The 18,098-nt window shown below is 38.6% G+C and overlaps 2 protein-coding genes across 6 annotated transcripts in view; both read right to left on the minus strand.

The window, feature by feature from the left end:
• LOC143880436 (interactor of constitutive active ROPs 2, chloroplastic-like) overlaps positions 1-18,098 on the minus strand; it is a 96,292-nt gene that overhangs the window by 13,185 nt on the left and 65,009 nt on the right. The gene's annotated exons all lie outside the window — the stretch shown is intronic.
• LOC143880435 (uncharacterized) lies at positions 1,053-16,433 on the minus strand. 5 transcript variants are annotated; one of them, XR_013251699.1, is made up of 15 exons: positions 16,284-16,433; positions 15,259-15,367; positions 12,882-13,009; positions 12,626-12,779; positions 12,409-12,518; positions 11,757-11,840; positions 11,612-11,660; positions 11,397-11,488; positions 9,130-9,268; positions 8,869-8,948; positions 7,238-8,787; positions 2,545-2,646; positions 1,673-2,449; positions 1,382-1,491; positions 1,053-1,292 (listed from the first exon to the last, which is right to left on the minus strand). XR_013251699.1 is itself a non-coding variant. In XM_077383446.1 (13 exons), coding segments are annotated over exons 1-13 (3,171 nt in total). In that variant the 5' UTR covers positions 16,286-16,433; the 3' UTR covers positions 1,053-1,877. The 5 variants fall into 5 exon arrangements, 2 of the variants coding, with proteins under 2 accessions (XP_077239561.1, XP_077239563.1); XR_013251698.1 differs by having other exon boundaries at positions 1,053-1,491; XR_013251697.1 differs by having other exon boundaries at positions 1,382-2,449.

An 18,098-nucleotide genomic window follows, 5' to 3' on the forward strand; every position in this document is an offset into this window, starting at 1 on the left:
TCTAATCCTTCAAATAAATCATAGAAGGAAATTTACAAAAACGCCTAAATTTTCAAATAACAACATAACTTCAATTTAAAAAAGGGAAATGTTATCAGCACTACTGTATTTTGATGAGGGCACTCCTCACTTTATTAAAAGTAAGGTATGGCCCGCACCATAGGATTTTCCAAACCGTCCATTAGATGGGCCACAACCTAAAATGGTTGTGCCCCAAAAATTATTTCCATAGGTTGAGCCTAACCCTCCGATCTATAGAGAGTTAGGATCAACACTCTAGCATTCAGATTGAAGGGTTAGGATCAACCTATGGAAATGATTTTTGCGGACAACCTATTTAGGCTGTGGCCCATCTAATGGAAGGTTTGGATCATCCTATGGTGAGGGCCATACCTTACTTTTAATAAAGTGAAGAGCGCCCTCATCAAAATACAGTAGTGCTGATAACATTTCCCTTTTAAAAATTGATGTACCTATGAAACTATTCACAACTAATCACAACTCACAAGGACAGCCTTCCTAGAAGAACACCAATTTAGTCAATACCCAGCCATATATGCTCACAGATCCACGATTGATGATGTCCAGCCAACATAAGCATAGGTGACCAAAAAATAAAAATAAAAACAAAGAAACAAGGAAAGAAATACTGAGTAATGCTCAACAGCCAAGGCCTTTTCAGAAAGTTTGAGATTCATCTACAGTCTAATGCATAGCGATCCTAATTTCTGTACTAATCAGAGTAAAGGCCCATAGCTACTTAAAACAATAGCACCTAAATAACTTTCCCATGCTTAAAACTTATGCCTCACCCTCTTGTAAGTGTCTTAACTAGACAGAACCAAATTAAAGTGTCATGGTCCTTCCTTCCTGCAAGCCACTGCTACTGTTGAAAATATCATAAACTAGGTGATTTCCAGAAGTGCTTATGTACGGTAAAGGAAAAAAATTTGACATTCTCTCTCGACTGACAGAAATGTTTGGTGATATTGACCAGTCATGTTAGCAGCCAAATGGTAACATTATCGAAATTCTAAGGAAGATTTGGAAGCTAAGCATTTAAATCACAGATACTCATAATTTGTAAATGGAGTATACACATTCATTTCATATACTCAACTCAACTCAACTAAGCCTTTGTCCCATAAACTAGATGGGGACATTCATTTCATATAATGGCAGAAAATTGTTACCGCGCAAACATATCTAGTTTTTTACCCCTCGGATGAAATTGACAAGTCCAAATGATGAAACCTTCCACTGCTAAAAGCAATACAGCTTGATCCTTCAAGCTGCCATCAAACAGACAGTAAATTTCTGTTATATAGATTGCTTGAACTGGGCATGGGATATTTTTAGTTCATCATAACAAGGAAAATACTTAATCCAAGTCTTTCCATTTCTGACAATCTCTGCCACACCCAAGTCATTGCCACTTGGAACCTCATTCCAACCATCCCATTGGCCTTTTGAAAAGCATAAATTTCTGGACTGTTGGAAACCAATGGGCAGCATTATCAAAATTCAGAGTAAGATTTCGAAGCTAAGTAATTACATCACAGAAGCTTATAATTTGTAAATGGAGGATACACACACTTCATATAATGGCAAAAAATTGTTATCCAGCAAGCCCGTCAAGTTTTTAACCACTAAGATGAGGCTTATATCCTACCTGTGAGCATGACAGTATAACAAGTCCAAATGACGAAACCTTCCACTACCAAAGCAGTACAGCTTGATCCTTCAAGCTTCCCATCAAACAAACAACTGCCCAACGAGCACCGTTTAGCCATATTCCACATCTTCTATATAGATCATGAGTTAGAGTAATGCGCTTTTCAGAGGCAGGGGCCAAAGAAAACAACCTAGTTTTCAAATCACATCCCGAATGCTCTGTTATATAGATCTCCTGAACTGGGCATGCGGTATTTTAGTTCATCATAACCAGGAAAATACTTGTTTAGTCCAACTCTTTCATTTCTGACAATCTCTGCCACACCTAAGTCATTGCCAGTTGGAACCTCACTCCAACTGCCCCACTGGCCATTTGAAAAGCGTGAATTTCTGGACTGTTGGAGGGACATCTGTGCAAAGTGAGAGAGACTGTTGCCCTGGGTTTGATCTACAGCCCTAGAAGAGATGTACGCATCATTTAACGGTGAAATCCTACCCGCCCCATGATCGGGAAATCTGAAGTTTTGATGTGTAGAGATGGTTTGTTGCATCAACATCTGACGTCTTGGGTCAGTTTCAGAGGTATTAAGATGTGGAGAAATAGTAGACATCAAATCTAAGCCTGAATTGCTCGGTCCAAGAGGTATACTCCCTTTACCAACAGCCAATATTGCAGGGTCAATAAATTCCACATCACCAATGCTACCAGCATTACTGGTTAGCGGAACCTGATACTGTTCTCTAGGCAAGTAGGGACTTTCAAGTTGTTGATTAGCTGCAAATGAACAGGAAAACATCAAGTTAAAAAAGAAAGAATGCCTATAACTACAAATACAATATAGTAAGAAGTGAACAAGCCAGAAGATGCACCGTCGGAAGTTCGATCTGTTCTTGCTTGAGAGGAAAAGCCAGGTGGTGGTGTTCTACTTGGAATCGAAAATCCGGGTGGGGCCGAAATTTGAGTCCTTGAAACTGTTTTGGAAAAGGAAGAATTAATTTAGAGAGGACTATATTTCATCACAAAATTGAAAAGGAATATAAATGCCACAAGCTGTAAAAAATAGAGAACAATTCATTCAGGGTCTACATATTTTATTTTATTTTTTATTTTTAGTGATAACAACAAGAGTTTTATTCAGAGAAACACGCAAACAGGATGAGATGTCCCTGCACAGCTACAACAGCACAGAAACAGTAACAGAACTGGGCCATCAACCTTCACCCTGCTGAAGCACACTGCCAATTAAATCTTCAAAGACACCCCTTTTCTTGAGAAGCCAATTCATCTAGAGTAGGACCAGTTTTAACTCTTCTCGGTCTACTCCTTCCTTTGCCAACAAGTCTGTCATCACATTTAGTGTTACATGCTTTGACTTTTGCACAATTGACTCAGATTGTCATCAATTTACAGTACACAAAGCATGAGTCTCATTTCCTCGGAACCAATACACAAGCATGAGGTATCCCAATGTTACCTCTCAGAAAATCAGTCCAATCCAATCACCTTCTCATTAACAGAGCTTGCATATATTCTTTAAAGTTGGAGAAATCTCCCTAAACATATCAATTACTTCCAAACTAAAGCACTCTAACCCCAACAGCCCTGAGGAATCTCCCTCACCACCAATGCACCACAACAAGACACCATTCTCCGGTTCCTCATCACAACGTTTATTGACAGTCCCCAAAATCATTTCTTCATAGGTAGCCATCTAACTATGGAATTTTAATCTCAAATTGCTATCCTCCTCACGTTCTCTTTTATTTCTTTCAAGGCATAAGAACCAAATCACCACATAGCTTAATTATGAATTTCATTCCGTTCGCCATTTCTTTTTGGCTACTTGAACAGAATGTTCCAGTATTTCGGTTATTTCATAAGAAACTTTTTGTTTCGCTACAAGCCCACAACAACCGAAATTTTTTCTGGTAGTTAAAAATATGAAAAAATCCAGAAAAAGAAATTGCTAAAAAATATCTAAGAAACAAGTACATTAACCAAATATGTAAAAGAACCAACATTTACTTAAAGGAAAACCACTATCAGCTGAAATGCCTGTATTGACCCGTGTGTTGACAAATGCATGACAAGAAGAAAAAATTTTAGAGACCAAATTATGAGATTTTTTTGTACCGGAATTTTGGGATTTAATAATGTTTGGACATTATAGAATTTATGAATATTTAAAATTGGAGAAACACTCCATTGTTTGGAAGTTAAGAGTTTGACTCGGCCTGATTTTTCGAATATTGTACTAGAACTGAAAAGTTGACCTTTTATCCTTCTAGAACTGGGTCTTGAAGCTACTTTTAATAAATCCAAATGTGGGGTATTTCCTTATTTACATGTAAATCTTAAGAAAATGGAGACTTTACATGTAAATCTTAAGTAAAAGGAGACTTTACATGTAAATACTAAGAAGAGCAAAGAGAAAGATCAGAGAAGTAAGAAGAGGTAAGAAGAGGTAAGAAAAAGAGAACCAAAAGAAGAAAAAAAGGTGTACTTCGGGCAAAACAGGGCATTTCATCGGAAATAAACGAAATGGACCGAAATCCGGAACGAAATGGCAAATTTAGCCATTCCATTCCGGATTTTTGGTCCAGAACGAAAATTTTCATCCATTTTGATTGAAACGAAACAATTTTCATAACTAAGCTGCTATGGGTCTCCATCCCTTTGCCATTTACTAACAATCCCAGAAATTCTTCTTCATAGATACCCACTGAACTACAAATATTCTAATCTAATCCTCATAATGATCTTCCAAATAAAATTGCTTTCCTCCTGAAATAATCCCTCATTTCTTTATAAGCATAAGACCAAATCACCGCACAGGGTGTTACCTTTCGAAGTAATACTCCTTTCATCTCCAAATGTTCCTCTTCTCCATCCCAATAATATGTCTAATGTCTACCAATGATTTTGATAATACGTGTAACATGCCAAAGCGAGACAACATCGCCCCCAAAATCTTATGTAACACCCTACAATGAATAAAAACATGATTCATAAATTCATCTTTCTTTGACAAAGTATGAACATGCCTGCTAATCTAGAACTATTTTTTCTTTAGCATTTGAAGCTACCTCCTTATCAGGTTGAAATTCGGGCAGAAACGACAACATTGGATTAAAGGATGTATCTCATCTGCTAGATTTTCTATCCTCCGCCAATGGGAAGCAGATTGGATTCTTTGCAAGCCAGAGGGGTATTTGACAAGATGACCTCACGTCCCTCTTGTTTGTCATAGTGGGGGGAGGGCTTTAAGTTGTTATCTAAAAAAGATGAAAAATGTGTTCTCAAAGGTGATCAAGTGGCCCCCAAACTAGGGTTGCAACTCAGGTCGGGCTGGTCAAGTTTTTAAGAACCCTACCCTTTCCCGACAAACTGTCTTGGGTTGGGTGTTTTTTGGAAATGAGTGATTCAAAAACCCAACCCTAGCCAAGATAGTTTCTCAGGTCGGGTCGGGTATTTCCACATTATTGTATCGACCTGACTGTTTATGTTTCCTCGACAATTCTTCGTTGCCAGTTTCCGTCCATTTGCCAAATGTGCCCTTAATCTAAATCCATCAACATTTCATCCAATGGCTGCTCCAAAATTTCTGCTTTTAAACTAACTTCCAACGAGCCACTAAACATTTTTTTTTCTTGGCTCATGAAAACAATGCAATAGCTCCAATTCCTCTTTCGGTCATTTCCTCCTTCCAATAGCAGTGTGAATATCAACAACATATTCATTAGGATTATTACAAGTACTTTTAATGACTTCATTGGATGGAACATTAGTGACTGCAGTTCTTTATCAATGTCATTAACAAGTTGATCCCTCAACTCAACTCAACTCAACTCAACTCAACAAAGCCTTTGTCCCAAACTAGTTGGGGTCGGCTAAGATGAATCCTTTAGAAAAATTTCTTTATCAATGTCATTAACAAGTTGATCCCTCCTTGAAAAAAATAGAAGAGGGGAAATAATTTACATATAAAGATCATATTTAACTAACGACAAAAGTAAATGATTAATACCATTCAAAAAAAAGTAAATGATTAATACAAAAAATTCCTTGGAGATTTGCTAGATTCTTTGAAGAAATTCAAGATTGGGTGGGAGCCTCATCTGTTGTATTCCAGCATGTGCGTCGTCCTGCTAACGGGGTGGCTAACAGGCTTGCTAGAGAAGGGGTTGAGAAGGAAGATTTGGATCATTTCGAACTTTTGCCCCCTAGAATCTTTATTTTGTTGCTTTCATTTTCATTTTGTATATTCCTTCTCTCTCCCTTTGTATTCGACCATCTCGGTCTTTTTAATGAATTCAGTTGCCGTTGAAAAAATAAGTCAATGATCTACTATTGAGGCTGCATAGAGGGCCTAATGATTGGAAAAACGATGGACCCCACATGTATGCTAAACAGTATTCTACTAGCATGGCTAAGATGGTGGGCTGAGATGGAGGCACAACAACCAATAACTAATGGGGCCCACATGTTTAACAATGAATTATATACTAGTGGTGCCAACATAGAGGGCCTAATGTAATGCAAAAAAGTAAGGGGCACATTATGCATACTAATCACCAATCTATTAATAGGAGTGTTTCAAAATGCGGATGCAGCACGAAATGCAGTCGAAGAAAATCCTAGTCGACTCGGCACAACGCGGTTCAGTACTCGATTGATGCAGCCGAGAACTTGGTTGACGCAGTCATAATTCGGGAGAGTGAAAGGAGTTTTTATTGACTATGTAGGGCAAAACGCGGAACACAGCGAAGGTAAAAGGGAGTCGACTCGGGGGGAGTCCACGATGACGCGGGGGAGTATTAAAACTATAATTAATAGGGCGAAGATGGTTGGCCAATGGACAAATACCAATGACAGAAAATTGACCCCACATGTATACCAACTGGCAATCTACTAGTGGGGTAAGATGACGGGTCGAACACCCAGAAATAATGGGGCCCATACATAGTAATGAGTTATATAATAGAAGGGGCTACATAGAGGGCCTAATGGCGAAAAAAAAATAAAGAATCCCACATTTAAATTAATCAATGATCAAATAGTCGGGTGGGGGGAAATGGCGGGCCCAACGGCCAAAAAAAAGAAATTGGTACAAACTTGGAAAAGGTTTTTCTTTTCGCGCAAAATAACACGCCCTAAAGCCAAAAAAAATCCAGACCTGGTTTTCCTACACCTTAAACCTTATGGACCCTTTTAAATGTGGACAACATAGGTTTGTTAACACATTGCAGAAGATGAGGCAGAAAATATACTGAAATCCAAGTTTGAATTACTTGATGATACAAGTCAAGATAAAAGAACCACAGCTATAAAAAGAAACAAAAAAATGAGAGTTCAACAGTATGTCTCTAGAAAGAAATATGAGAACCGAATAGACATCACAAAGGAAACAGCATTGACTGCAAAACAACACCTAGCATGTAACTGAAATCATGAAACAAAAGGTATGAAGGAAAAACTGGATACACACTACCATAAAATAAGCATGCTGAATAAATATCAACCAAAATAAAATAAACACAACCTAATTTACTTTGTACTCACCAGAAAGCTTATTAGATGGAAGACCAAAATAGCTGTTAACAGAATGTCTAGAGTCTTCAAAACTTCTGGCTGCAAAACCATTCTGAAGTTTATCTTCATAAGAACCTCTGTTCTCCATGGACTCCTGCAGAGCAAAAAATTTCTTCTCCACATGCCCAGTTTGACGAGATGAAGGTTCCAAATGGGTTGCTTGATTCACAAAATCCTCCTGTCTTGCGAATGAGAACCTGGACTGATTACTATTTTGTAGCTTTCTCGAATTTGACAATCCAAGCGAACCATTTTGTTTATCACTTTGACCAAGAAATTTAGCTAAACTGTGATGTGAGGTCAATGAGTCATCCCATGCATCTGAGTCCATTGACAAGATATTTGAGATGATGATGTTCTCTCCCATATCGACATTGGCCGTTTTATCAACTTCAGTTGAATTACCATTTGATCTTCCTAAATATCTAACCTTTTCTAGATTGGAGAACATGTCAGAACATTCAAAAATATTCTCCATTTCAGAATTGGAAGTACTAAATTTCTTTTCTTTGTACCCGTTAGATAATACTGAACCACCAGTTGTACAAAGCGGCAAGGCTTCACCAATTTTTGAAGCCACGGTTGTAGTATCTGCATTACCTTCACGACTTGTACTACGAGTATCACTATGCTGTGAAAGATTGCCACTGGAAAGATTAGAAGTCTTAACTGAACTGTGTGAATAGGGTAAATATGATGGATGCGTAAAATTTTCTGGCATCTTAAGCCGTTGGTCATGGCCAGGTGACAAAAGCTCAACCAATTCACTGCCTGTAGCTGGAAATACTGGTGTTTGCAATTGTGAACTCCAGTTTGATAGTTCTTTTAAAACAAATGCATCTTCAGACACCACAGCAGCTCCCCTCAGAGGTTGTGAGGTCAAGGCTTCAATTTTATCAAGACCATGTTCGGGATAATATTGTCGCAAGCCTACAACTGACTTTCCAGATGATCTATCTGGAAAATGATTGGAAACCGAACTCCGGAGTCTCCCCGTATCAGGATGTTCACTTCCGAGATGGCTATCAATGTTAAATGAGGACAAACCAGAGCATAAACTCTGTATGGCTGGATCAACAGCAACAGAGCCATGCGCTTTATCAGGACTGCAGCTACGAGATTGTCGTCTATCAAGATCATTGGGGTTCGTGATTTTTTGTTGCATTGTAATGTCTCTGTCCTTTGCTTCAAGTGAAGGGGGACTATATGAATCATGGGTAGCACAAGATGAATCTACAAAAGCCTCGGAAGGTGGATCAGTAGTTGCTTCACGCACTCTTTCTATACGTAGTTTGGAAGATTCCAACGTCCCAGATCTATCCTTCAAATGCATTGGGTGATTTTCATTTACAGTAGATGTTTTTGATACATCAATATGTGGTTCACATGTCAGGGTCGGGCTTGGAGCCACTGATGAAAAGGCAGATGATGAAATAAATGTGTCGGGATTTTGTTTTGCAGGTTCTTGGAAACATTGTGTACTTGCAGCTGGTGATCGACAATTGGAATTACGTAATCCCCTGTAGAGTGAAATCGGGATTTTATAAACAATAGTATGTCATTAAATAAATGAAGAATCTACACAACGATATGTAGCATACCATGAAGCCGCTGCTGGAAGAACGCTAGATCTTAGAGAGCTACCATTAGGAGGAGAACCTTTAATCTGATTTGCAGGATTCTGATAAGAAAACCATGTTATGATTAAAACGGAAGCCATTGCACCTTATTAGAATATCCAGTAGTAAAAAATCAACCATCTACACGTATCTAAAAATTTCGAAATCAATTGACTCCAAAGTCCCAGTTAGAGAAAGCATTTAGTCATTTGAAGGAAGTGAAAACTAGCAATGGTGTCTTACACTTGAGGCACCCTTGGCAATAAGTTTGCCTGAAGAAGCTGTACCACTATTGCTGAATTCATCCACTGGGGGAGGCAACACAGTCCCCGAACGCCGTTGCAAATTGATTGCAGCACCACTAATTTGTAGAGCCCTGCTCCTGTAAGTATGGTTGGCACGTGCGTGAATAGAAATAGACAATCAAACCAACCCCAAAACATTATCAAGTAACATGGAAAGGACGGAGTAAATAAATAGAAATGCACGGACACACACAAGCACTTAAAACTTAACGGGTGCACAATTTCCAATCAGAAATAAACTGCAAAACATCATTTACACAATGACAAATATAATCAGTTAGCATCAAGATTTCCTCACTAGAAAGTCCTGAACCAACTTTTGGACCACAACAGTATAGAAAGCTTCTAAGAGGTTGAAGATTGGTAGCATTATGAATTAGATTTTGGAAGAACGCGGTTGGGTAACCCCATTATTTTCTTGAATGGCTGTGGTTGGGTAACACATTGTTGTGCCATGCTCGATCCTTACCTAACCCTCTATAAGTTCACCATGGTTGAAGGATTTCATATAAAAGATTGTTTTGAGAAGGTGAGAGGAGGATAGTGTGGGGTTGGATCCTTAGAAGGAACTTAACGGATGAGAAATTTGAGAATGTCTTAGGGTTATTGGCTTTATGAGGAAGTTAGTCTAGAGGTAGGACCAGTGTTGAAACAAATTGGACTCAGAAGAGATGTTGACCAGTGTAAAAAAGAGTCGACAACTGAATATAAATAAATTTATTATCCTTGAGAGAGAGAGAGAGAGAGAGAGAGAGAGAGAGAGAGAGAGAGAGAGAGATGATTGAAGCAAGTCATTTTTTTACTAACTCGAAAAGAAGTTTTTGATAACGTTGTAGAGCAAAACTTGGACTCAAAACAAGAACTCAACCAAGGTAAAACTGAGTCGACTTGGGGAGTCGATGGGGAGTCGATGATCAAGTTGGTGAGTTTTTAAACAATGGTTGGAGGACTCTGGCAGTATTTTCACGGTTTAAGTACTCTTTAATACGAAGGATGATTCCATATCTCAATTTGCCAGAGTTTGAAATATCCTTATTCCACCTAGAATTCAAGGTTTTCGTTGTACGCCTCTCTTGGAGAAGATCACAACGCTTGACATGAAGAAAATAAATTTTGTTTGGGCAAAAAAATATGAATAATCTAGAAATCTGATTTACATGCATTGTATAGGGCGTTGTCAGTAATGAATGCGGTTCTTCGTTTGTTCAATCTAAATCAGGTCTCACTAAGTAACAACAGCAATCTTCTCACAAGTTGGAGACCCACTCATCTTGAAGAGAAAGAATCCTTTAGCGACAGATTACTGCAACGAATTTAAGTGATTGCTTTCCCAATAAGGTCGGTGGTGAAAGTGCAAATAGAGGTGATTGACTCCCATTGAAACTTGCAGATACGAAACGAAAGCAGCAACTGAATCCCTTAAAATGAACATGCCACCGTGTTCATTCGGTTGGTTGGTCTCTCGAGATGGATGGTACTTTAACAGCGGCTTTGTCAATCAGAAGTTCAAGACTGAGGTTTGCATTTTGCACTTTTTTGTTCATTTTATTATAGACTGCAATTTTTCCCCAATCATTTACCCATTTAAGGAAAAGAAAAATACCAAAATGATAAAAGGTGAAAATGCTTATATATCTAATAGCATGATGTAAGAAAGTTTGCCATTTAAAAAAAATGATGTTAGAAGTGTAAACGAACTCGTTGGCCGGTGTATGAGCAGGTAATATATTACCTAGAATTAGGTATTTTCAGACGAAACAATTGGAATCCCTTAGGGCACGTTTGGCTACCATGAATTTTTTTCATGATAAATCGGTGTCTCCAAGTGAAATGAGGGTGAAGTGGCTAAAAATCTGGAAACTAGCGTCTCCAAGCGATGATAAGTGGCTAAAAATTAGAAAACAAAAACTATACTCAAAATAGGATCAACTTTTTCCAGATTTTTAGCCACTTCTCAGGCTCATCTCAAACGTGCCCTCTCAAATCTCTCTCCTCCCACTGCCCTATCCCTCTCTCACCACTGGGAGACACCAATTTATCATAAAAAAAATCCTGGCTGCCAGTCTGCCAGACATGGCCTTAACCACTTCAATTATAACTGGGAAGTAACACAACACAAAAGAGGCCATAGCAAGTTTATGGCTCAATGCATGTCAACTGCGTGTAGAAATAGAGCATGTCCATAAATTGTATAAACGGATATACCTCGTATAAGCTGAAATTATCTCATCTTTAGTGAAGCTATCTTCTGGGGTACCAATGTCGTGCAAATATAAACAATCTGCATTGTTGCAAGGCTGGACCAACAAACACACTGTTCTCAATGGAATTACGGTAAACAAGTTTCAAGCATACTAAATGTTTCAAAAATTCAGTAAATAAATGCACCCATTTCCTATCATTTAATCACATTGCCATACCATATTTCTCAACCATGTGTGGCAATACTTTGTAGTACCAAAGCATGCTCTGCAAGTGCAAACAGAAAAATCCATGTAGTCATCAAGGTGATGATTGAGACGTGGCTTGTTTAGACTGCCCACTAAAAGGAAATTGCATGCCTACCTCAAGGATTGACCATCCAAAACAAAACCATGTACTGATTGAATACATCGAACCGCTTCTTCCTCTTTTGAGTATTTAATATATCTGACCCAAAAGCAAGAAAATGGAACCAAAAGTTTAAAAAATGATATTGGGAAGAGCAACTCAAATCAACTCAACTAAGCCTTTGTCCCAAACTAATTGGGGTGGGAATAGCAACTCATAGCGGAAAAAAATAAAAATAAAAATTAAAAAAAAGGCCATCCAATAAAGCAGGAATTTGTAAGACGAAGCATTGTTTCATACACTGACACGATTTTGCCCAAGGTAAATCGATTCAACAATGGCAAGTCAAAGATTAACACGAAAAGTATTTTATCGACTCGGGCAAGCCAAAGGAGCTTTTGATGGACTTGGTAGGACCAAAACCAAGTCAGCCCAGGCAAATCAATGATTGAGTCGAGGAGTTTTAAACAGTGAGTCAGATCATGGACTACTCAGGAAGTCAGGATGATTGACAAAAAACTGGTTCGCTTCCATATGTTTCTACAAGCTGAAACCGGTCAAAAATATGATTCAACCCTATAAAATCACAGGGAGATGCCAATGAGCAAAGTCTAGAATATTATACCCATTTCAAAAAGAAGCTATAATTAAAAATGACAAAACTTACACACTACAAGAGCTGTTGTTAGGAGAATGCAGGGCACCGCTAGCCGAACGACTAAGAGACACCTTTAGAACTTTTCCATACTGACCAAAATATTCTTTTCGTGCAAGAGCCTGCTCAAAATATGGGAAAAACTCAGATAGAGAAATCTTAAAACTGCCACATCCAGAAAGACATTAGGCATGTGAACACGAGGAAAAATCATAGAGAATTAACCCACTTCTTCATCTGCTAGACTAATAGGTATTCCAATTATGTACACCAGGTTCCGCTGTATCACACGAAAATCGCTGAGATGCTTCCTTCCTTCTGATGTTTTCGGCTTTGCCTTCTGCGACTTTTGTCTTCTCTCAGAGTTGATTTCAGCCAACATCCTGTTGCAAGGTGAACATACTATGGACCTTCCATATCCCAGTAAAATAAAATGAAATATACAAAAACATAAGTCATACACTACAAGTATATACTGAACCAACCTTTCACAGTTGGCAGCCATTCCTACAATTTTTTCCTTGTCATACATAGCACGGCACGCTGGACAACGCCCCTCTGTGCCATCCTTCTCGGCCATGTCAATTATATGATGCCAACACCAAACGCATATCTGTAGATGGGAATAAGTAGCAAAAAAAGGCCTCACTGAGAAAAATAAGTAGCACAAAACATTAATGCATGATACATATACATTATAAAAATGTAAAACGCATGTGAAAGGGATGAGAGAGCGCATGTGTGCGTGTGTGTGTGTTGGAAAAGTGAGTATGAGTGGCCCCTCATATAAGCTTACATGAGGTGACGGCTAGAAACACGGTGGGCCTACATTTTTGGGATGATCCAAATCAATCATTTGATAGGCCCTGGCATAGATAGGGTGTGCCCAAAAAATTGGACATAGATATGGTGTGCCAAAAAAATTGGCTCCATAGGATTATCCCAACCCTTCGAACTGTGGAAGTGAAAATGGGCAAAGTTAGACCCTTTGAAGGATTGGGATGATCCTATGGAGCCAATTTTTTGGACACACCCTATCTATGTCGGGGCCTATCAAATGAATGGTTTCGATCACCCAAAAAATGAGGGTCCACCATGGCCGCTCATACTCACTTTTCCCAAATATATATATATATATATATATATATATATATATATATAAGGAAAGTGTTTCTAGTCCGGCCGACTAGAGATCATTCTCTAGTCCGCCACCCAAAAACACATGGGTCCCACATATTTTGTGGTGATCTAAAGCATTCATTTGATAGGCCTCATCATAGATAGGATGTCCACAAAAATTCAGCTTCATAGGATCTTCTTAACCCTTCGATTTGTGGAGTTAAAAAATGGACAGATTTGTGGCGGTTTATAGCCGTCCATTTTAAGCTCCACAAATCATAGGGTTGGGATGATCCTATGAAGCTAATTTCTTGTGGACACCGTCTCTATGTCAGGGGTCATCAAATGAATGCTTTGCATCACCAAAATATGTGGGACCCATGTGTTTTTGGGTGGCGGACTAGAGAATGATCTCTAGTCGGCCGGACTAGAAACACACACACACACACACACACACACATATATATATATATATATATATATATATATATATATATATATATATATATATATAAGAAAACGGTTTCTACACACAAGTGTAGATAAGTTATCTACACACTAGCTTAAAATACAGTGGGGGCCCACATTGTTTGGGTCATCCAAACAATGTGGCTCTCACATAGATAGGGTGTCCACAAAAAATCAGCTCCATAGGATCATCCTAACCCTTCGAACCGTGGAGGCAAAAAATGGACAGATTTGTGAAGGTTTATACACGTCCATTTTACCTCTACAAATCGTAGGGTTGGGATGATCCTATGGAGCTGATTTTTTGTGGACACACTATATATGTTAGGGCCAATCAAATGAATGGTTTGGATCACCCAAACAATATGCCCTCCAGTGCATTTTAAGCTAGTGTGTAGATAACTTATCTACACTTGTGTGTAGAAACCGTTCTCTCTCTCTCTCTCTCTCTCTCTCTCTCTCTCTCTCTCTCTCTCTATATATATATATATATATATATATATATATATATATATATATATATATTCGAAAAAAGAGTTCCTACTCCCTAGAGTAGATAAGTTATCTACTCCCTAGGCTTAAAACACAGTGGGGGCACATTGTTTGGGTGATCCAAAGCATTCATTTGATGGGCCCTCACATAGATAGGGTGTGCCCAAAAAATCAGATCCATAGGATCATCCTAACCCTTCCAACTGTGGAGGCAAAAAATGGACAGATTTGTGAAGGTTTATACCTGTCCATTTTTACCTCCACAAATCGAAGGGTTGGGATGATCAGATGGAGCTGATTTTTTTGGCACACCCTATCTATGTGAGGGGCCCATCAAATGAATGGTTTGCATCACCCAAAAAATGTGGCCCCTACTGTATTTTAAGCCTAGGGAGTAGATAAGTTATCTACTCTAGGAAGTAGGAACTCCTCTCTCTCTCTCTCTCTCTCTCTCTCTCTCTCTCTCTCTATATATATATATATATATATATATATATATATATATATATATATATAAGTTCTAAAATTGATAGCCAGAACTTCCAATCCCCATCACCAACTCCCAAAACAGAAAACAGAGAAATAATCCCAAAGACATCAAAGTAAACTACTGCAATTTGCATTTCTTCCCATTCAATGAAAAAACCGAGAATCAAAATCATTTGCGCAGGCGCTTCCCACTATGGAAAAAACAAATAGCTTCAAAGCACATGTCTGGTTAAAGAAACAGCAAGTAAAATTCAATCCCCTTATGTGCAAAGAAAGAGGAACTAATATCCAAACCTCATAACCACATTTGCATGGCTTCAATTGCTGGTCAGTTAAGTCCATCTCTTCAGTGCATATAGGGCATATAGGGCAAGTTCTTTCCCCGTCCTCATTCATGGTCGTCCTACAAAACACAAGAAAAGAAAAGAAAAGAAACCAAATTATAAAAAAAACATTTTTACTGATAATAAGAATATGACTCTAGGTAGAGAAATGAGTTTTGCAAGAATCATTTTAAGAACACAATAAAAAGAAAAGAGACGCTCCAAAATCTAAACCCTAAAAATGCACTAACTTACTCTAAAGTTGGAAGCTAAACCCTAACCCTAACCCTAAATTCGCAAAATCCAAACCAAACCCTAGAAACCCCGACTCAATTAGCAAACTAAAATATAATATCTCCTCCATTACAGAGAAAAGCTACAAAACCAAAGTCGAGACCCTAAAAACCACTAACTCATTCAAGAGTTGTAAGTTAAAACCCAACCCTATCTTCACAAAATCCAAGCCAAACCCTAAAAAACTCTAATCCAATCGGCAAACTAAAATCTCACATCAACGACATTACAGAGAAAGAAAATAAACACTCCAAAGTCCAAACCCTAAAAATGCACTACTCAAGACTTAAAAGCTAAATCCAAACCCTATCTTCACAAAATCCAATCCAAACCCTAAAAACCCTAATTCAATCAACAAACCAAAATCTCACATCAACGACATTACAGAGAAAACCTACAAAATCACGAACCACCATCGAACACAAGAAACAGAAAATGGCCACAGAGAATCAGAGATCAAGATCTCCAAGAATCAAGATCCGATTCTTAGAACCAAAATCTCAAAACCAGATCAAGAAAATCCCCTGCATGTCGCAAACATTCAAAGAACAGTACAAACGAACCTTAAAAGAGAATAATCAAAAGATAGTAATGGTGAAAATTTTTAAAAAAGAGGGTTAGGGTTAGGGTTAAGAAAGAAAAGAAATAAAAAAGCTGAGAATAGAAGGAAAAGGAATGAAGAGTCTGAGCTTTAAGACTTACATTGTTGAAAGAAGAAGAAAAAATCGAAACAGAGAGAGAGAGAGAATGAAAAACCACAGGAAGGTCAAGTTCCCTTTTTATCTGGATGGATTTGTTGTGCTTTTTATTTTGGAAGTCTCTGTCAATTAAATATTCCCTGGCTTCTGAAATACCCTCAGAGTCTCTTCAAATTACGAAACTGTCGCCCTAATGAAGATCCAGATGATTTTCGCACTGCATCGTCATTGTTTGACACTTTTTTATACAGCTGTCAAAAGTAAGAGTCAATAATATGTGGTCGTGCGGATATCGGTCCCTGACAAAGAGTACGAAATGAAATCCGAAACTGTCTGCCTGTACAGTACGGGTTGATCCCGACCCTCCGATCTACAGAGGAAAAGCATATTATGGAAACCCTATAGATCAGAGGTCTAGGATCATCCTATGGAAATGATTTTTGGGAACAACCTATTTACATTGTACTTAATCACATGGACGGTTTGGATTATCCTATGATGTCTGCCAGCCATATTGTCAAAATATGGTCGTGCGGATATCAGTCCCAAAATAAAGAGTGCGAAACGGAATACCGAAAATAGCCTCGAGGCCCTAACGCTTTTTTTGGGGCTCCCCGGCTCGTGCAATCCGTGTAGAAGATGGTGTGCTTTTTCGCTACTCATATCCGCACGACCATGCTTTGATAACGGGACGAACTCATCGTGCTTTAGTTGAGAGCTTTCGGGGAATGTACTGGCAGTTTGCAGTTGGTTAAACAATGTAAACCTAGATGAGTTCGCCTCATAATCAAAACATGGTTGTGTGGAAATCAATAGCCTTTTTTTTTCTTTTTCTGTGACCCAAAGGACTCAAACGTACATGTGGCACATGTGTGATCCGAATGTCACAGATCAGATGATCATAACAGCCCATGTACAGTGAGTTGACTCACTTTTGCATGAGAGAACTACTACCTTGGTGAAATAAATGAATAGGACAAAAATCTGGTAAAAATGAGCTTGTGTGGATGTTCTTTCCTGCAAAAGTGAGCCCCAAAATGGCTTTCCGTGAAATTGCCTAGGAAATTCTGATTTTAAATGTGACCAAATAGAGGATGATGGATGATGGTGTATTAAGAATCCGCGTTGTATACTACTTGCAAACCAACCGCTTTGTAATGTGCCACACACTGAATTGTATGGTACCATTACTTTTGTTGTGCTACACTCTGAATAGTATGGTACCATTGCTTTTCTTGTATAAGGAAATCCTTTGAAAATAGCACTCTTTTTAAGCAAGACAATTTCCATAGAAAATGACAAAAAACTTTCGGTCGATGATTTGTCTCACCCCGGTAGGATAATGCGCCACTCTTTTAACGTGATTTGGCGTCAAAAAGCATTAAAGTTTGCCCACAATTCACACGTGTGTGTGACATGCAACAGACCAGCCGCGAAATGCCTTCTACGATGGACCCTAGCAAATCCCTTTTCAAAATATACCATCTTCTCCATAGCAATCTTTGGTGCACTAATAGGAAATAAAGAAAAGTTTGGCCAGTAGAAACTCTCCTCTATTGCATAAACCTAGACGGCGAGACTCCACATGACGATGGTGTTCTCTAGTGTGGAAAGTGGTTTTCCAATTCCTTTCAAAAATAACTCATGAGATTGTTTCCTAGTGCCCCTTCTTTTAATTTCTCCCAGCCAAGAGAGTGTTACGAACCTAGATCGGTTCGCAACGGATTGATCTTCTTTGAGGGAAGATCGGCCTCTTGACCCACTTCGAGGGAAGGGCCGTCCTCCTTTATACGCAAGACACAACTGTTTGGAATAAATT

Source organism: Tasmannia lanceolata, unplaced genomic scaffold (genome assembly GCF_043159265.1).
Source record: "Tasmannia lanceolata isolate RefF3 unplaced genomic scaffold, GAP_Taslan_0.1 ptg000006l, whole genome shotgun sequence".
Lineage (NCBI taxonomy): Eukaryota > Viridiplantae > Streptophyta > Magnoliopsida > Canellales > Winteraceae > Tasmannia > Tasmannia lanceolata.